Source organism: Plectropomus leopardus, chromosome 10, assembly GCF_026936395.1.
Source record: "Plectropomus leopardus strain MGB_pleo_1.0 chromosome 10, ASM2693639v1, whole genome shotgun sequence".
Classification (NCBI taxonomy): Eukaryota; Metazoa; Chordata; class Actinopteri; order Perciformes; family Serranidae; genus Plectropomus; species Plectropomus leopardus.
This window is the reverse complement of record NC_142185.1, coordinates 21,279,723-21,301,454: the sequence shown is the minus strand read 5'-3', so window position 1 is coordinate 21,301,454 and position 21,732 is coordinate 21,279,723. Positions and strand designations below refer to the sequence as shown.

Here is a 21,732-nt window from a genome sequence, read left to right as displayed (position 1 = left end):
ACACACCAAATAAATTCTTTCCAAAGATGGTTTCTTACACTGAAGGTAGTTCTCGTCACTCTGATGATGCTCGCATGCAATGGAGCTGCTCCTGATTGGTTGGACGGGTGTTTTGGCGGCAACTCCACCACCGTGGATATCGCTACTGTGCAGTCTCTAGCTCTCAATAACATCACCCTTGCAAGATCTTATCGCCTGTTTCTCAGATATTTTAACGTCACATTAGCAGAGCGGGGTAAGTGAGGGCGTGCCATCCATCATATCCTTCATATACATATACAGTCTATGGTTGGAACAGTGGACTAATGAACTACGTTATTAACAAGATTAACCAAGATGCTTAGGGTGAGTTTTATTTTGTTTCTGTTCTTTAAAAGTCTCACAATAACACAAACAGCTCCTGTGTTTAGTGAGGTTAAATCAGTGCTTTTCTCAATGGAGTCTGGCTTTGAAGAGAGCGATATAACAATTATAGTTACCTGTCTGAAATCGCTGTCTGACATTAAGGTGAAGAAGTTAAAATGCTCTAAATATAATGTTCATTTAAACTGATTGTTTTTTTTTTTTTTTAGGTGAGACTCTTTTTAGGTCGCTAAAATATATTTTGTTGCTGATTCCCCTACAGCAGTACATTGCTCAGCATCCTCGTCGGACTCCAGCCTGCTCCTCCAAACTGGGGCTGTGCCAACTGACATCTACTGTATATGATACACTGACTATAAGTACCCCATATAACCCGCTTCAGAAAAACTGTACTATCCCTTTAAACTATCCTCCATGCACTAATGGTAATGCATTTTTTTCCAGGATTGTAAAACACTACACTAGTTGAGATGCTCTTGGCAGTGCATGGTGACAGATTATTTATTGCTGGTGCCTTACCTTAGTTGGAAGACGCCGACACTGAAGAGAGGCGAGCTGTTCTCAGCCCACACTCTCCTCCACGCCCCCACCCCACCCACACCCCCATCCCTACGTTGTTTCTTGCCTTTTTATATCGGAAACAATGTTGCAGGAGGGGAAAGACGGAACAAACAAGCCGAGCGAGGACTGTCACAAGGACTAATAACTAGGTGTCATGGCAACCAGATGGCAACACATGAGTTGTCAATTTCACAGTCTAATTTGCAGCTGTAACAGAGGAGTGTGTGTGCGTGTGGGGGGTGATCTGTGCAAACAGCAAGGACAAATTCCTCCAGTGGATACATGTGTCTATGTCATAATCCATGGTGCCATTATCAGACTTTAACACTTTAACACCTGGATAAGCATCAGTTTTCTTGTGCTATACTCAGACACCTTTCACCAGCATTTAAACATCAGAAACCCAAGAATATTGGTTTGACTTATTTCATAAACACAGGAAAAATATAATGAGAAACTTGGCAAGACATTTCCTACAAACTGCAAAAAAAAGGGAAATGTGACAAGGAAATTACCAGAAAATTAGCTGGGTGAACATAATAGATATATTCAGAAAAGGAAAATTGTCCCGAAAACTATAATTCCTTGTTATATATTTGAAATTATGTTACAGAAAATAGAAAAAAAACACTTCCTTTAGCTCATTTTTTTAATGTGTGTTTTTTTTTTGTTTGTTTTTCTTTTTTCCTTTTTTTAAAAAATATTTTTGAGTCAATTTTCTTGTAACTTGTTACTAATTTCTTGGTAATTTTCAGGCCATTTCCTGTTGAGTTGCTCGCCACCCTCTTCTCATTTTTTAAAAGAAATCAAGCCAATTTGCAGACGTTTGAAAAGTTTAAAGGGTGAGTTCACCCAAGTCACAAAATGTTGTCATTAATGGCAAGAGGTGCCCACATATGGAGTTAGTCTTCAGTAGAAAGAAAATTTCAAATTTAAAAGCTTGTGTGTTTTGGCAGCAGCAAACGTAGCTTTAAGAAGGGGTGCTGGGGATGTGTGCATGCATGCATGAAGGAATGTAGGTGTTTGATTATCAAAACTTTCTGGTGGACAACCCTCAAAGCTCCCATTTCAACGGTGGTCAGCTGGTAACTGTTACTATCAAACTATATTATCAGTATATCAGTATCACTAATCAGTATCACTATCAGCCTTCTGTTTATCATACATTAGAGTATAAATCTTCCGATGTAACTCTCTGCAAGAAAACTGATGTCATTTGCCTGTAAGTTACTTTAAATGGAGGACTTTCACCTTTAAACTGACTATTTTTATAGTATGGTTTTGCTACTTTTACTTAAGCATATTATCGAAATACTTGTTGGGCACAATGATACGTTAATAAGTGAGAAAATGTGCTTTTTAAAAATGTTGGTGAGTTGGCTTTAGATATTGTAATGTCTTACAAAGAAAAACATAAGGAATTGAAATAATCCATCTCTGCTCAACATTTTAACTGAAATCACAATACAGTAGAAGTAGTGCATTATACAGGAAACACTCCCTTCAATGTAAGTCGAGTCTGTGTTTTTAAACCTGTAGTCTATTTATAATTGATTTCAAAAGAATGCATACAAATAGAAAAACCTTGCCGTAAATCATATTCTTAAGTGTTATCCCCCAACGTCCTGACAAAAATGATTCATTTCAGCAAAAGAATTCACTGAATAGGTTCTACAGATTGCTCAGTTGTCCCTGTTATTTCATTCACCTCCCACATATGCTCTGGTGACTAGTCTGTTTGTTAGGTGTAAGGTATTATCTGCAATTATGAATGACTCGTAGTGTGCCTAATCGTGTTTTTCACATTTAATTGAACACTAATGCACAGCGATGTATATAATGTTGTTATGTAAACAGATAAGTTGGAAGTAGCCATGGCTGCAGTCCCTGGAGCAGTGATTCACTAAAATTTAACCAACACTTTGTTGTTTTTCCAGTTTTAAGTGGTTAAAAAATTTTCCCTTCTCCATGCACGTTGGGATTTTAAGAAGGTGTGCCAGAAATTCCTACTAGATTTTTCCCCATTTTCACAGTTTTCCCACCTGATTAGCTTACAAGAGAAAAACACATTTTACAAGCAATCCTTCAGGGATGGAGAAAAGCTGAGTGAGTAACTCACATGCAGAACGTCTCTGATGGATATTTCTGTTTTCGTCGCTGTTGCCTCTCTATGATCGTGGTGAAATTGTTCTCGCGGACACCAGAATCTAAATCTATACCATCTGTCGCTATGATGTAGTCCTCTAAAATTATAGATTGAAATACTAATCGCATGGATTTATAATGCAGCTGAAGGATTTGGTGTATTCCTACATGAGGGACAAGAGTAAATACTCCCAGACTGACTTTTCACATGAAAAACATAAATAAACAAACAAACAAACAAATAAAAAAACACTTGGCAATATAGTAGTGCAACAGGAGCCCAAGTGAGGAAAAAAAATCTGGTGAACCATTTTCTGAGATGGATCTGAATTTTTTGGTTTTTTTTCTTCTGTCTTAAAGGTCCAGTGTTTCAGATTTATGTCCCTATCTGTAGACAAGGCGTAGATATAAACGTCTCACTCTGAGGTAAATAAAACACAACAATTCTTATTTTCAGGTGATATACTCTTATGAAAATATACAGATTGTGTTTCGAGCGCATGGAGAAATTAACCCTTTGAAACCTGAGTAAATTTCTTTCAAAAGCACTGGAAGAAGGCAATGAGCAACGAAAGCCGAAATGACCGCAAAAATTATCAAGACATTGGTAAAGCACAAGAAAATTACCTGAATAGTGGTATAAAAAAGGAAATTACTTGGAAAAAGTACTTCAAACTTTTGATAATTTTGTAACATGATTTTAAATGTGATTATGGTCATTATTACAGTTTCTCATTAGCTTTTTTCTTTTTTTCCTTGACATTTCCCCTAGTTTTTTTTGAATGAATTTTCTAAATCTACAAGTTTCTTGCAATTGGTGGAACATTTTTTTGCCAAGTTGCTCATTGACTTTTTTTCCCCATGTTTTTGAAAGAAATTGCACCAATTTGCTCAGGGTTTAAAACACTTCTGAAAGGCGTCTAAAAGCAGCACAAGAAAAGTAATGCTGCTCCAGGTTTGAAAGGGTTAAAACCCACCTGGAAGAAAACATTAATGCTTATACTCAGGTAGAACATGAGTGGTGCACCTCAGCCTCTTGTGGCCACAGTGAGTAGTACAACAACTAACCCCACATATTATTCACAGATTTAAAACTCCTTTCCTTAAAACTTATAAACACAGGAGAGAGAACAATCTTAGATCAGACTTAGAAAATGCACCACCAGATTTTTGTTCTCACTTGCCTCTCAGGGCTTCTGTGCAAGGCAGTCTGACTGAGATATAAACACAATTAAAATGAAAGATAAGAATAGTTTTTCATAAACACCACCAAATATAGTACATAAATCTGATAAAGCCTTTTTATGGTTGTGAATAGTCAGGCAGAGAATCTTTACAGGAAATTATTTCTAGCCGAGGTTATTCACACAGAAAGGTGGCAGTAATAAAATCAGTGCAATCCCACTGCCTTTAAACATTTAGTATAAAGGAGCATGTGATGAGGCTCCCCCCTGCTGGTTTCCCTCTCTCGTGGAGGTGGAGGTCTCGGCAGGAGCTCCACAGGAGGAGGAAGCCTCATTTTTGAGCCTTGGATGGTCGTTCTCTGTACAAAACAGATTCCCTCCCTCTGCTTCATCAGCTGTAACAACTCTCCATCTCTCCACCCTGCGTAAAGAATTCAGGGAGTTGCCTCTGTTGCCAAACACTGGAAATACACTCAGATGTAAAATGTCTCTAGACGAGTATTATTATGGCAACTGCTGACTGTAATGATTGCCTCTCTAATTAGAAATGTTCCAGATTGAGATAAATAGGATTTGATGCTTTATTTAGAGTGAATTTAGACAGTGAACTAGATTACAGAAGCATAATAATTCTAATATTTTAGAAGTTATACATTTTTATTGGACTGAAGACGTCAATGAATTTAATATATTGTGCTTGTGTTTTGGAGTTTTTTTCAAATGTTGATCTCATTTAAGGCCTTTGAACTCTTGAGATTCACTTTTACCCCTGTTTTGCAAACAGTTGAGAGAAAGGTCTTCTGGGAACTGTTAGGGTGAAGATTGCACGCCTCAATCAAAAAATGTTAAAAAAGTAATCAGGGATGTGATTCAAGAAACATACAAATTAATACAAATGTTGCTGATTTCAGTAGTTTCTTGCTGTAACGATATTTAAATTAAGTTTTTAGAATTCTTAATTATATACATACAGACGGCCACACACACACTCACGTACGCAACCCTCCCTTCTCCATTTTATCAAAGCATCAGCTGTGATCAAATATAAGCAACAGGATCATTTGCAAAGGGAGTTCAAACAGAGCAGACGGCGAGATATTAAGCCTAGCAGCACAGGCAATTAGACTGTATTTAGTGTGTTCTGTGTGTGTGTGTGTGTGTGTGTGTGTGTGTGTGTGTGTGTGTGTGTGTGTGTGTGTGTGTGGAGGGGACTCCAGACTGACTGGAACAGTGGGGGTTGGAGAAATGTAAAAGTCTAGCTCTGGCGCTAATGACCTGGTATTCAAAGTTGGTGGGAAACAGTGACAGGGCAGGAGATACAGCTGCTGTGGAGATTAAAATAGAAATGGAATCACATTTCCATCTTCCATCTCCTCTTAAGGTGAATACACCCTCAGGGAAGGATATTGTGTGGAAATGTTAAAATACGTGTTTCAGGTGGCTGTCAGGTTGAATAGGCCACTGGAGGATTATGCAGACTTCTCAAGGTTTAGCAATAGAGGATGCAGTATGAGTATCTAATTATAGTAGATACTGTGTAAAGTCACTGAATAATGTAAAATAACAGGTCAGTCAGCCATTCTTAACTGCAGAAACTGCAGTTTGACGAAACAAAACTGCAACATGAACTTTGATATTTAATGTTTAAAGCAAAAATCATTGAAAAAAAAATTACTAAAAGTGACATGGTTGATATCATAACTACTGAGCGAGCATGTCAACAGGTCCATCTGCAAGACATCTGAAGACAGAGATCAGTGGTGAAAGAAGTACGAAGTACTTAGTTCTTTTACTATATAATGTAATATATATATATATATATATTATATTTAATTTTAATATGTTTTTTGTCTCTCTATTTTGTCTGTTTCGGGGCCCCCAGACAGATTAATCGAGTTGAGGGGCCTCATTTCAATCCCATAACCTAAAATACATAGTGCTGGAGAAATCAAGAGGGTAGGACTGTGCCACATCATATCGCTCATAATGATACCTGTATAGTTTTTGATATAAGAAAAATTCATACCGTGACAATGGCAATATTTCTGCTTGTTGACAAAATGATGTCATACAGTTACACACTGCAACAACAAGCATGGCTGCAAGCAAAGTTGCTACTTCAACGCTACATTTGAGGTACATTTTAAGGTATCTGGCAGCTGTTGTTATTTTGTTTTATTATTTATATTTTACAGAATACGATGTTCGGCTGTTATTTACAAACTAAAGAAACTAGAGATAATCAGTTTATTTTCTACTGAATATTTTGTCAGCAAGCTAACATTTATGTTGACATATAAAACTACAACACCTTTTGTCGTAATTGTTGCTTTTGAAAGTAATGATAAAATATTTTTCAGTATTTTGCCATATTGTCAAGAATATCGCTGTTGCAAAAATACCCTGAAAAATTGTGATATTATTTTAGGGCCAGATCTGAGGGCTAAATTCTGGTGAATATTTGAAAAGTTAAACTTTCTAATTGATATCAGTGAGCATTAGAGGTAATGGATAAATGTACAGTGACCTGAATGGAAATCATATAGTATATTACAAATAAATAGTACTCTAAAACAATGTGTTTATTCATGTGTCAAAGTGTTTCCTCCCCCTATGGTGATCAGTGTGAAGTTGACTCGTGATTTCGTTTACTATTACATAACCGAGATCACCAAGAACATGGCACATCTTAATTGCTTACATAACTAATCCAAAACAGCATTGTCTCTTGCCTGTTTTCTCTTTCTTGCAGCAGCTCTCCCTCATTTTCACGCTCCTGCTGAAATGTTCATCTGTGCCTCAGTTCCAAAGCAGTGCCTCCAGGGGGCTTCTGAAGCTGCCAAGACACTGAGTGTGATTTCTCCATCTTCAGTCCCACACCAGCAAGGCGTAGGAGACTTCTCTTCCTGCCAGTGAGAAGGTGGGCGAGCAGCAGACATGAAATAGAGACAAAAAAAAAAAAAACACAGTTCAGCTTTCCAACACACTGCTCGTCTTTTATCCCTGTCCCTGCATCCTGCTACATACATGGAGGAGTGGGCGATGTGGAGGTTCTGGTCCCAGCCAAAGCCCCAGGCCACCATCCCCAAAAAAGGACAGGAGAAACACTGAGCACTTACATGGGAGCATAGGCCTAACATGTAAATCCATGATTATGTAGTGTAGACAATTGACGTGTGTGGAAAAATGAAATTAATCCGGAGAGGTGGCCAGAGGTGACACAGCCCCCCCTGAAATCACATGGACCCCCCTTGGTGCCTCCACCAGAAGCAGGACACCAAGTCCAAAGAATCTGTGAATGGCATTAAGGCTGTTTAGCGCTACAAATAGTTGCCATTTATTATTATTATTATTATTATTATTATTATTATTATTATTATTATTATTATTATTATTATTATTATTATATATCATTTTCATATTTTATACCTTTTTTATAGTTTGTTGTGATTTATAAAAACACGGTGGCTGTAGTCCTTCTCCTCAATACTGGACCAGTTTCAAAAACTGTTGTTCCCATTAGTCTCTTGGAAGCAAAATCATGAAAAAACAAACAGAGTCCAGTTTAAAAAAATCCAACAGGTTTTTATTCATTTTACAAATGTAACCCCCTTCTTTAAAATGATCCCAGTATTATAAATAACTCAGTTGTGGAACAAATTACAAGTTGATTAGCATTACACTTCTCTCGTTGGCTCATCACAGAGCTGGAATGAATTCTGTCTTTTCTTTTCTGCAGTAAAATCAGCCCGATCATGCCAAGTTAATGTCAGTGGCTTTCTTTGTCTGGTGACAAAACTGCAGCTTAAACTGTGCCAGAGTTTACACAGGCCTGTCGTTACGCATGAGAGGAATGGAGAGCTGACTTTTAATTGCACTCTAACACTTTAAAAACTGTGTGTTTGAACTTTTAAAGACCTGCTGGTTTTGTGACGCTGCTGTCTGTCACTCATGGTGCGTGGTAAACCAAAGCACCCTCCAGTGGACCCTGGATAAAGTGCAAGGTGTTGGATGGTATTACAGGCCGCCAACAAGCACTGCAGAGGGTAAGTCAGACTTTGTGTCATCTCTGCTCCTAACCACATTGTGTGAAGAATGCACCTCACTAATGCAAATTAATTTAGGCTAAGTCAGAGAATAGTATACTGTAAAAGAAAAGAGTGTCTTTCAGAAGTTTTGCAGATGTATCCTTCTAACTTAATATTTCAGGCAGCTCCAGCGGATGCTGTTGCGTGGCTGACCCTGTCTCGCTACACTGACAAAAAACAGGCCACACAGACAGTAAACACAACCAGGACGGGACAGACCACAGGGTGTCACCCACTCCCACCACCTTAATATAAATAGCACATAAAATATCTGTTTTAATCCAGGCAAGTACTTGTTTGACAATATTTAAAATATATATATGCTTTCTCCAGACATGTATACATTAGTCTGAGTAACTGCTCTCCATTAGTACCTTCCTGCATTTATTTGCCCAATTGTTTTGCATCTTGCTCATTCACTGACTCATGTTGTTTATAATCCCTGGGAAATTTTCTGAATTACACCACTGTTCCAAGAGAAATAGCTAAGAAGCATTTTAATAGAGAATATAAATTGTCTCTTAAACCTAGTTGTTTTTACCCACTGATTTTTAATTCCAACATTTCCAAAAAACTAAATTTGTCAGGTCTATTTTGGGCTGGTGTTTATAAAATGATCCAAAATATTTACATTTAAATGGAATGGTACATATACAAAAAGTAGTTTGATTTGAACACTTAACTCAGTGTGTAATCATATAGCTTTGGTGAAAAATATTACACTGTCAGACGGTGTGAAACAGGACAATGTGACCTCAAACCTGCAGGTACAGGGATTTAACTGTAACTTTGCAACATCAGTGTAAACGATTGTGCCAGTAAAAAAAACATATCTCTATTTATTGTTTTTTATTACATAAGCCCACACTGGATTATTGAACAACACAAAAATGCAAAAAGCTAACACATTTCTCAATTGGGTACTGTAACGTTTTTTTGTAATATTGCAGCTTTAACACTGGTTTCCAGTTTGGGAGTGGATCCCCCATCTGGTTCCAAACTCACAAGATAATTCATGGGATGAAAAACAGTTTTTCTCAAAAAATGATTTGGTGCATTCTCTCTATCTTTAAATTTCTATCAATATCCACTCTTTTGTTGTATTTCAATTTGCATTACTTACATTATATTCTTTTCTGCACTATTGTATGTTGCATATTATATTATTATAAAATCCTAGAAATGTCCTAAAATCTGAGAAACATCCTAAAATCCTGGATATGTCCTAAAATCTAGAAACCTCCTAAAATCCTTGACGTTCTTAAATCAGAGAAATGTCCTTTAATCTTTGAAATTTCCTAAAATCCAAAAAATATGATCAAATCCTCGGAATGTGATAAAATCCTAGAAACATCCAAAAATCCCAGAACTGTCTTAAAATCCTAGAAAAGTCCTTAAATCCTAGAAACATGTATATGGCTGCTGCGGCTGGCCCCTGGCATCCAGCCATTTTGCAAAAGTGGCCCCCAAGCAAAGCAAGTTGAGCATCCCTGCTCTAGACTGATATATAGCACTGCAGACACGAGGAAATATATGTATTAGTGATTTTGGGGTGAACTGTCCCTTTAAGGAGTCACAAACCAAAAAGCTTGAAAGCATTAGTTTAATATCTGAATGTGGTTGTTCCAGTGGACACCACTAGATGGCGCTGCTGTCCTTCTGTGTGTCGGTGCTGTGAGAAGGTGGAGGTGCTGCACCTCCTTCATTGTCTGAGTAGAAGGCACCGGGAGTGGATCCGCCGCTCGCTTCAATGTAATCCCGTCTTTCCCCCGCTCACTCACTCAGTCGTCCGCCATGGCGACCGCAGAAAGCCTCCTCTCCGGCCCGAGCAGCATCTAAAAACTCCACCGGGCTGCTTTTATTTCAGACACCACCGCTGGACGTGGATGTAAAACCTCCTTTCAACTGGGAAATACCATAACGTGTGGATAAGTCCGCATTTCGAGAGAAGGGGTAAGAATCGTGCAGCTCACCCTGTGTGCTCTCAGGGAAGTGATTCAACTTGTTTGAGGAGATTAGGGTTAAGTCCTGGGAGTATCTTTGCCGTGTTGTTTTGTGATCCTGTGGATTTCGAGGGAGGGAAATAACTATCTCTGCGTGTTAAAAAAATCTCCATGTGCAGCCAGTAACTGTCCTATTTGTCCTCCAGTGTGGGTTGCATTGCACAGATATACCTTAGCTGTATGGATGTGTGCAGACGCCGCAGTCGCTGATGTGTCGTGGCTCTAATTCTGTGTGACATTTAAATGATCGGGAACTGTGCGTTTTTATATCTGTCACTTAGTTTCCAGAAGGTGTCCAGGTGAGTCCAGGCGGTGCATTAATGTCAATCTACTGAACAGACTGATAATGTCCTGAGGATTACAGCAGCCTGCTCTATTAACCTACATTACATTAATGGTGTGAACACACTACTAGACTGTGTGAGGAGGGAAAGACCACACTGAGTGTTGCATTTCACCATTTTCTGCACTATTTTCTCAATTGTCATTTAGGCTGGTTTAGGGGAGGCTTAAATGGCAGCCAGGCTCTGGTTACAACATGCATTTATCCAGTTGGATGTCATTCTTTTCACTTAACCAACGCATGTAACCCTGCCAATTAGACGTGGGAACTTCTAGTGATTCATGCATTGCCAGCCACACCCAGGTATCAGTGACTGTTGCAGAACACAGAGAAAATTGAACTCCTTTTTTGTTGTGGAGCTTCCCTCAGGTAGACAGCTGGCTGTATTACCCGGCCTCTGGCCATTCAGCTGTCAGTAAAGGATTCCAGCTGTGTTGCGTTGGACCGCATCAAGGGGCCCCTAGTGCTCCTGCACACAGTGGAGCCACTGTTACAACCCCAGAGACTCTTCGAGCCAGCAGTCACAGCTCCATGTTACACACTTGTGGGGAATTTCAAGCAAACAAGTTCAAAGGCAGGCAGAGAAACACTCAGGGGTCTGTAAATGTCCCTCTGGCACTGCATACTGGATGCTTTATGTCACACTGTGGCCCCTGGAACAAGGTGCCAGCTGTACTGCTGACTGTTTAGTGCATTGTTTCCCTACTGGTCCAGCCACAGGGTCCAGATTTCTCTTTAGTCATTAGTTAAAGGTCCACACCTAAGATAAATTACCACATATTTAATTTTATTTGACAAAATAAAAAAAACATGTAAGCTTAGAACACAATAAAATAAAACACAATAACAGAATAAAATGCAATTGCTTTGAACTCGTGACTTTAAAAGCTGCAAAAGTCACAGCATGTTAATAGGCTAAATGATTCCAAGAACGGCAATAAAATAGTGTCTGTACTGGAAAAAACAGCTTGGCATGATAAACGAGGGCCTTAACAATGTCTGTAGATCTGTATTTCAAAACAAAGTATTTTTTTAAGGCTGTCAAAGAGTTGATTTTTTAAATTTTCGTTTATAATCGCAGGATTTCAATAGTAAATCAGGATTAATCACATTTTTTTATCCTGAATTTTTCATTCAGTTATTTTGCATTAAAAAAATAGTTACCAATATATCAATATAGATGGTTTTTATCAAATTTACCAAAAACTGTGTGGGACTAACATAAAGTGGGGATGTCTGTAAAGGGGAGACTCATGGGTACCCAGAGAACCCATTTTCATTCAGATGTCTATCAGTCAGAGGTCAAGGGACTGCTGTGAATTATGATGTTTTCCCATCGCCAAAATTTAGCATGAGTTTGTAGCATTATTTGGCCTCCTTCCTGAGATGTTAACATGTCATGGTTGGTACCACTGGATTCCTGGCACAGTGCTAGACCAGGCCAAGGGGTGGCTATAGCCACATCACAAATCCGGGTAGCCCCTTTTCAGCCCCTTCAGGTGTTATTTTGCGTAAACATGAAAAATAACTCCTAACTGTCAGGCAATAAACAGCTATTGATGTGTTGTTTAAATCTTCTAAACACTAAAATAAAAAAGATTGATTTTCTGAGGAGCACTTGAACTCACCATTCGTCCTAGCACGTATCGGTTTTTCCCATTACTTGCATGCAGCATGGACAGTTTTCTGACCAAAGTGTGGGTAGAAAATGGAATCCAGCCCCAGATCCTATCTCTGAGGCAGCCAATGTGAAAGATGATGACTCAGAATCATTGGAGATGAAAAAGTTGAGCCACAACGTCAGCATCCCACGTGTTGGTCTAGCCCCTCCTTAGCACTGGTAGAGAAAAAATCTTGGTGCTCTGCCTACTGGATTCCCTCAGTCTTCTATTTTCATATGATACCAGTATCATCATTCTAGCTTTAAAATACAGCCCAGTACGGCCTCTTAAAGACAGGACTGTCAGTCAGCGATTAATGCAATAAAAAAATAAAAGCCTTATGTACGGACCTTAACTGCATCGCGATAAAAGTGTTAATGCTTGCAGCCCTAGGCTTTTTGACAAACTTTACATGATCACTTCCGGTCCATTCCAGGACCTACTAATGGACCACAACCCACCAGTTGGGAACCACTGGTGTGTTTGGACCTGCATGCAGAGGAACACACAGACCTCATGACTGGTTGATAAATGATCCATGGTGCAGGGGAGGGTACGTGTAGGCAGAAATAATCACTGTCTACTCTTTCACTGCCCTCTGTTTCACTGGTGCTTTGTTTGAGGAGTGTCTGGTTACCGGCATGCATGCGCAGGTCATACAAGACACGAATTTACAGACTCGGCATGACACACTTGCCAGTAATCAAGGCAAGGCCACTGCGTGATGATGGTGTGAGGATCAGATGTCATAAATGACTGGGCTTGAGTTCAGAAAAATGCCTGTTTCCATTCACGCTCCAGGTGACAGTGTTTGGTCTGGTTTCCATCAGCCCAGGGGAGTATTAGTCTGCCGATGAGTGTACAGACAGGTGCAAATAATGAGAACACGCTCTCTTAACACTTTGGTCCTCGTGTTTAGGGTTCATTATCAAACTTGAATCTGCTTGTTAAATCCAAATCCTTTTGAGCCCATTATTTCTTGCGTTAAGCATTTATAAGTAACCAAATTTACAAATAGAGAAGAGCTAAATTTTAAATTAAAGTTCCAACCACTTATGTCAAGTGGTTTTTAAGACTTTTTAATATTACTTGGAGTGAGATATAAGGCCAATTAAAAACCAAAAAAACAACAATATTGAAGAAAAACAAACAAACGCCACATCAATTTGTCATGGTTAAGGACATTTTTGCCCAAATATTTATTGTAACGTAAAACTTGACTCGGTGGGGGTGGGGGGTCACTACTGTTTTCATTCCTTTAAGGGTCACTCTGACCGGTAAAAGTAATTCTGTAAAACCATGAAACCATAATATTTTCTGACAAGGGTAATTGTATTATGAAAATCTCATATTGTTGCACCCCTAGTTGTTTAAGTCTTGAAAAAAATGAAAAAAAATGGCAAAAGAGCTGGTCCTAGTTTACAAAATGGGAAGATTTAGCTACTGTATTTAACAGTTTTATATCACAGGAAATTGAGTATCTTGGTGTTTTTCGACTGCTAGTCAGAGAAAACGAGCCATTTGAAGGCGTCTTCTTGGGCTAGTGGAATTTGTAATTGACATTTTTCACAGTTCATTAAAAATTGACGAATTGATTAATAAATAAACTTCTAAAATCATTGACAATATAATCAATGATGAAAATAATCATTAATTGCAGCCCTACACGTCCGCCTTGTGGCGTCCACTCCAACTACATTCTGCAAACTTCCTCTGTGCCTCTCCCTAAGCATCAGGCAGACCTTCATCAGACAGAATTTGGTGTATCCGCTGTCCTTGGCCTATTTTCTCTGTGCATTCTGCTGGATTACATTATCCGCTCTTCTTGAAATGCCTTATTCAGCTTTCAGCTTAAACTTGGCAGCAGACATTCACCTCTGCGGCGGCTGAACAACTGCCCACTGGCCTCAGTGCTCTGATGAAGCACTTGGTGAGGTCTCAGGATGACATCAGCCTGCTGGAATGTGCAATGAAGAGAGAATTAAGCAGGACAGCAGGGCCTTGGGGGATCTGGCTGTGGATACACGAGGGGTGGATAGCAGCCTGCTCATGTGACAACTCTGAGTGAATGAGTCCTCCACTTTGTCCAAACACGGTCCTCCACCTGGGACAAACAGAGTCACACTGCAGGTCATTGCAGATTCTGCACCTTGACTTTGACATGAATATTGTTGGATATGGCAGGGCAGTGTTTGTTGAGGGCTTTTTTGGCAGTCATACTCCCACAGTCCCGTCAGATCAATTTAAGGCTTGACACTGCCATTTTTTTTTTTTTAGCTGTTAACTTACTTATTATTTTTAGCTTATTATTTCATCTGTTATCGGTTACTTTTTTGTCTGATATCAGACAGAATTGTCAACTCTTTACACACAGTTCCCGTCTTTATTTAACTCAGTGGACACATTTAAGGTCTGGAGTCAGGCAAGTTACTTTTAGCTAACTATAGCAACTGTTTAGCTAACTGAATATCGGTTATTTGTTTCAACTGTAATCCATTACTTTAAGTTAACAATTTCAACTGTCATCCATTACTTTCAGCTAACTATTAAAGCTGTTTATCAGTTACTTTTAGCTTACAATTTCAACCATTATCCATTACTTTAAGCTAAAAGTTTCAACCGCCATCCATTACTTTTAGCTAACCATTATAGCTGTTCATCAGTTACTTTTAGCCAACTATTTCAACTGTATTCTGTTACATTAAGCTAACTCTTTCAACCATTATCCATTGCTTCTATTTATTTCAGCTGTTAACTAATAACATTACTTTAGGCCAACTATTTCAACCATTATCCACAACTTTTAACTTACTATTTCAACTATTATCTATTAACAATACTTGTAGTCATACCTTAATTTTAGCTAATTATTATAGTAGTTTGTCAGTTATTTATTGCAAACTATTTCAACAATTAAGCATTTACTTTTTGCTTTTGGACTCTGTCCAGTATTTCTTATTTTCTTCTTATTTTATGATGTTCGGGATGTTCCTGGACACAGCGTGCAGGTGAGGTCGGTACTTTATGAAAAGGTTGGAACAGCTACCAGACTGTAAACAGCATGCATTTAAGTGGGAGCTATGAAAATCCTGGACGTGGTGCAGAAAAAGAAAAAGTGTAGCAAAGCTGGGGTTAGCTTTAAGTTTTGCTGGTAATGCTGTTTCCAAACAGTAGCCAACAATTCCTGATTCAATTAAAAACGTATAACTTATAAAACAGATACGGTAGCCTATTCTCCATGACATTTTTTTCCCTGTTTGCTCTGATTACTCAAATTCACTGCTTATTCAGTTCACATCTCCTGCAATGTCCTCACGTACTTACCATGATACCCTTGAGACTAATTAAAACCCAACTAAGTATATGTCTGCATGCCGTTGGCCTTAATGCCTTGCTTTTGCGACTTCCCCAATCAATTGTCATTGCAATGACGCTTTGATTTTACACTTTGGCCTCATGATTCATTTGTCAAATCAAATTAGAGCTGCTTGGTTTGTGCTTTAAAATCAAGAACATACTTGGATCCTTTTTTTACTGTAATTGGTTCTCCCACAGGCAACAATTATCAGCCATTAGCAAAGAGTGCAAATACTGCTTTTGTAATTACTGTGGTAATGTGACACTGAAGGTTGTGCATCCTGTCCTCAGGGCTCTGATGCTTTCATTGTTTTTCACCTGCTGTGCCACAATGCTCTAAGAGGAGGTTTTGCTTTGTGTAACACCCTAATTGCACTATTTAGTCTCTATATGCAGATGCAAGTGAACAACTGCATGTACATGTGTTTGTCTCCCTGACCTTCCTCTCTTGGCTCTGTGCAGGCCGGGCAGTGAGCATCGCAGTGCGTCATGGCAGAGCCAGATCCTGAGCCAATGGCCTCTGGAGCAGGTCAGCGTCTTGGAGCCCCGGAGACTCTTGGCATCAGTACGTTGGACCCCGGGCACAGACCCCCGGCCATGCCCCCTGGACGACATGTCACCATCAGGGTCCGCATGTTGGACGACACAGAGGAGCTCTTTGACATCTCGGTGAGTTTTTACAGCCTTCTTGCTCAGGCGCATTTCTTGATGGGAATACTAATGTCGGCTTGGGACTCCTCATTATTGCACAGTAGCCAAGAAGCATTTCCCATTTTCATCATAGCAGCAGCAGTCTGGAAACAGGTTGGCATGGCAACTGCATGATGTTAAGTTGTTGAATGCACGGATGAAACTGGAGGGATCGTTTTAGTGTGTCAGGGTTCCTCCAGTTTACTGTTGTATTTCTTTGCTGCTTCCTAGTCTCCCAAACCGTCTCAAACCTGTTCTGCAGCTGTCATCCATTACTACATGTTTTTTCCCCTCCACTGTGTCCTCCTGACAACCTTTCAGGATATTATTTGGAAACCATGCACACCATTGTATTTCACAATTCTGTCCCACATTAGTGTGTTGATGACGTGTAAGAATCCATGGGTTTCCTTGTAATGAAAGCAGCCAGGTACACAAAAGAGGAAGCAAAACAATACTTCTATATGTCTTTGAATGAGAGGAGCTGCCATTTGAATTTCATTCATGATTTCAGGATTTAGAGGATTAGCTTTCTCATCACAGAGATCCGCATTTAGACAGTCAAGTCTAAGCCATTTGCACGGATTATGTAGAAGTTGAGCTAAAATTAGATACTTGCTAATTGTAAATGTCATATTATTAGCTGATAATACTTCAAATGCCAAAAAGACATTAAAGTCTTTTGCAGATATCATTTGAAGTTTTGTATTTTGAAAATCACTGTGAATATAGGTTTTACTCTTCACTTTGTTAAAGTGGAAATAGAAAAGTCTTGACAGTGCAACTGCTATAGAATAATGACACCATCAGCATTTGGATAGGTTCCCTATAAACTTTGCTTTCACAATGCAATTCTGTCATCCGCCGGGTACAGTCTTCAAGGTAAATGAAGGCTTGAATCACGGCACAAAGGGAGCACGTCGATCCTTGTACAACCAGTGGTGGATGGTGGAACAACCAAAGTAACTGTGGAAACTGTGGTAGTTGCTACTCTTAGGAAAACTTGTTGTCTTTGCAAAAGCTGCGCCAACAATAATACCACTGGGAAATATCACGGGGGAAAAGGCTGGTGATATTCTGTATTTTTTATCATATCCCATGAAAAGACCAAAATAAGTTGTGAATTCCTCTAAAAAGTAGCGCCTGTGTAAAAGCTGATAAGCACATTCTTCTAAGCTCTATTGTTGTCCAAAAACGATTAAAAAAAAAGCATAAATGAGAATACACAAGATTGCACTGAACGAAGCATACCTTTATTATGCTAAAAATCAGCACTGTAGTTTATTTTGAATCGGTTCCACATACAACGTCCACCTCATTGACTCACCAATGTGTATAAATCCACAGCTGAAAATAGTCCCCAGCAAATACACTATTTGCTTCTGCTGGAGTAGTGTTTTCTAAAAACTACAGTGGCCAGCAGTTTTGGGAAATTATTGAGCTGGTTTGTGACCCATTTAAAAAGATTTACCTTTTTATTAGAAACTGATGAGCTTGGAGTGCCAAAGATGGGGTAGTTTGGTAAGTCAGAACATATTAAGAGACCAAGCAAGGCATTGCTGGTTTTAATAGTCCACATACATATATCCATATATATAATCCATTATACTCAATGTATCATGGTTTGTTTCACATGGAATGTATAAAATGACTAGACGTGCTATAAATTGTTGTGTAATTTTTTAAGCCACCAGCATGAGACTTGGTTTGGTGTTTTGGTTGTCTCGCTCTCTCATATGGCTGTCCCCCTCTCGCAGACACTTAAAAAAAGAGACTCCTTGCGACCGTGGAGCACCAGTGCACCCTCCAAATTTTATTAGTATATTTATTAGCAAACCATTGGAGTTAGTTTGTTTCCAGCTTACAGTGGATAAATCCCCACATTTACGAGAAACAGTCCAGGTACTTAAGAATAAAAGCACCAGTGGCTCTACTTTAATTCATTTCATTACAACAGTACTTAATTTTACTTTATCTTTATTATTACAGTCATCAATTTTGTAATTTAGTAGTCTTCAGTAATTTAGAGGAGACACAAAATATTGATGACACTTATTGTGTATTGCGCTATTACCTAAAAAAATTGCAATATTGTGTATCAGCCATATCGCCTAGCCGTAGTTGGTTTTGGCGTTTTTGTGCGATTTGTTAAAAAATGCAGTATGACGCCAGTATTACCCTATAAGGAGATGAAAAGATGATTAGATACATGGCACTCTTTTCCCCAGCATTCCTCTGAACTTGTGGTGTTTTGGAAAGGTGTCCTCAGACCTTGATTTAATGGCAGAAACACAGGGTGGGGTAAGTGAAAAGACTGTTATTTGTCTCAGAATAGATGAACAAGCCACATTCTGTGACCACAGTCTTTCCTGCCTGGAAGAGACGAATGAGATGAGTAGATAGAGGAAAAAGTGGAGAGTGGTGATGGAGAGAACGAGATACAGCAGCAGCCACAGAGGACTCGTTTCATGTGTATGAATTGGGCTTGGCACTAAAGCTGCTGAGCTTTACTGACAGTTAGTGAGGGTGCGGTGCATGGTGCGGTGCAGCACGGATGTGTCCTTCTGGCTCTTTCCCAAGGCAGTATGGGTAAATGTTGCTCCTAAAGCAGGCAGCCAGGCTCCCTGTGCATGACTGCTAATCTTTCTAGTGGTATCATGTGTTGTACTTAATACTTAAGGCTCACTTGATTCTCACACTGAGGTCCCGTTTGATTGCCCTCATTTAACCCACATTACGTTTTTGTGTACTTCGGATTAAGTGAGGCATTAAAGCCTCGTTTGTTTTTGTTACAAGACAAGATTCGTGGGAATGTTCTCACTCAAGATGGCTATTGCGGCATCTGCTTTGTCCTTTCTCAGGTTAGAACAATCATTTTGCCAATACCAGCCTTTCAAAATTGAATATTACCCAGCCGGTTACATCTGATATGAAGTGGAGCAGGTGAGGAAAGGATTTTATTCAGCCTGCTTCAGGGCTTGTAATCTGTAAAAACCTGCAGTGAAACTTGACTCTCTAAGGCTCTCAGAGGAGATATCAGGCACAGAGTTTTGTTAGCATACACACAATTTTTATGGGGTTTTGGTGTCCCAGAGTGTTTGGGAATGCTCTTTCCTCCAAAGAATACACGCTGATGCTTTGTATTTTTTTTGACATGATACATGTCAGGTTTGTTTATATGGCAGCTCTCGTTTAATCTGTCTTCCTCCTGGCCTTTATCTTCTTCTTTCCACTTGCTGTCCGGTTTTTATACAGTTTGATACAGTGATTACAAAACAACAGCACTTTCCCCAGAATAAAAAAGCACTACAGTGACATTCCTGTTGTGTGTTTGGACATATGCTGTTGGGCTGCACTCAGTTGTTTGAAGCTTCAAAGCTTCATTCATGACTTTAATATTCAAATGCTGTGCAGCTTTTTTTCTTCTTCCTTTTTTTTAACATGTCTCTTCATTCTGTTTAAACCTGGTATTTCTGCACATTTGCAGATAGAGAAAGATTAAGCTCTATTAATATAATTAGTATTATGCTGTTAGTATTATTCTATTTGTAGAATTAGATTCCAGTTTTGACTGTGTAGGATTGTTTCCAACTAGGGTGGCAGTGATATACCAGTTTCAAGATGATATTCTCCATCCAGTTGCATTTTTTCCCAATACTTTAAATAAGCAAATATACATTGTTTGATAACTGTCAATTTTCAAACTTCGTGTGTGTGACTGTGAGAGGTGGAGAGCCGTAGAACAGAGCAAAAGAACTGAAATGCCATTGGATTATAAAAACAACGTGACAGTTGATACTCAATTTTCGTGATAAAGTCATTTTATCAACCGCACATGGAACGAGCCGCGATACCTCGAGTATATTCGATATATTGCCCATCATTAGTTTGATATTAGTGTAACATTTAGTCTTTATAATAGTAGTGAAAAAAGCATATCCACACACTCAAATCTATGCAAAAATCATGTTTACCTATTAGAAACCTTCTTCAAGGCATTAGAGTGCGCAGATGTGCTCTTTTCACTGTTGATAACAATTCAGCTCCAGCACCATAGTTTAAGTCCAAATACCGGGTAAGCGATGATTTTACAAGATTTGATCTAGTCTTCATAATAGTAGCAAACAAGATGCAGCAAACAATCAACACAGAAAACATGAGATTAACTCTCTTGAACTGTAGAAAATGAGGAGACTGGTGGAGTTGTGCAGTGAACAAGTGTTGAATTCAGAGCATGTCTGATCTCACAGTTAGCACTTACTTCAGTAAGAAATCTTTTCTATTTTTTAAAAAAGTCCGCCTCTCATTCCCACCGTGCAGACTTAGGACAAGTTGAGACGACAAAATCCAGTATGTAAAGTTTGCCCATAAATACAGTTTATATCTATGGATTATACTGATGCAGAATTGACAATAACACTGGTGACATATGGCACCTTTTATGTTGTGATTCTACAGTTTTTTGTGGACATGTAAGGGATTGTAAATATGTCATACTACTTCAAAAGGAGTTTGGCTTAATATGTTCCACCATGGGCAGGATTGTAGATATTCTCAAAAAGAATCTAGCTGTAGTCTTGCAAATACCAACATTGCAACATCCCCCAATCAGTGTGTGACTAAAAACTTACATTTTTTAAGATGTGAGAGGGTGTCAGACTCTTTGTCTTGTCAGAGTATTTTCAAAGTGCTCCAGTGTTTGGTAGACATAAGTCGGCCTTCTTGTGGACATAGCAGGGCTGTGATGGTTTAGATAAGCTGTAATGATGGCGAGCAAGAAACAGCTTTTGTCACCGCAGCAGACTTGCAGCTGAAGATGCTGCCCAGGAGGCGGTTACAAAAGGCCCCCGCTAACAGAAAGCTTTATTCATGCTCAATTTAACACACATTATGTCCTCTATCTCAAGTCAGCACTTGAGATAAAAATCTCAGTGGGCTTGATATTGTTTTTGCCTAGAGGTGTGCAAGGAGTACATTTTCTTCCGCTCACATCCAGGTTGTAAAGATCTGTTATCTTTTCCACAAAAAAAAACAATGCAAAACAGGAAAAGTTTGCACATTTAGTTCACTTCTGAAGACAGAAAGGGATATTATACGTGTTGAGTTGATGAAGATAAGCTCCCTTTGAGCGGAGAGATGCCTCCAAAGAGTTTAACCTGGTAAGGATGTCTGAATGGTAGGAAGAAGCTGCTTGACTTAAGCAATAATTTCCTTTCGGTTACATCAGATACATCCCAAAAATCTCATCTTTTTTTTGGGCCAGCTGACTATGGAGGATACAGGAAACGTACGTCAACTTGGCTCAGATCCTGCTGATATTAATCTCTCCCCTGCAGC

The 21,732-nt window shown here is 39.1% G+C and overlaps 1 protein-coding gene across 3 annotated transcripts in view; it reads left to right on the top strand.

The window, feature by feature from the left end:
• The window catches only part of LOC121948780 (FERM, ARHGEF and pleckstrin domain-containing protein 1-like), an 86,971-nt gene that overhangs the window by 2,703 nt on the left and 62,536 nt on the right, over window positions 1-21,732 (top strand). Inside the window, exons 2-4 of one of the 3 annotated variants that reach the window (XM_042494246.2) lie at window positions 7,009-7,173; window positions 8,170-8,299; window positions 16,168-16,374. In XM_042494246.2, coding sequence (XP_042350180.1) covers window positions 16,195-16,374 — 180 coding nt within the window. In that variant the 5' untranslated portion in view covers window positions 7,009-7,173; window positions 8,170-8,299; window positions 16,168-16,194. Of the gene's footprint in view, window positions 1-7,008; window positions 7,174-8,169; window positions 8,300-9,199; window positions 10,295-16,167; window positions 16,375-21,732 lie in introns of those variants that run through there. The other 2 variants (XM_088083280.1, XM_042494245.2) reach the window with 2 other exon arrangements.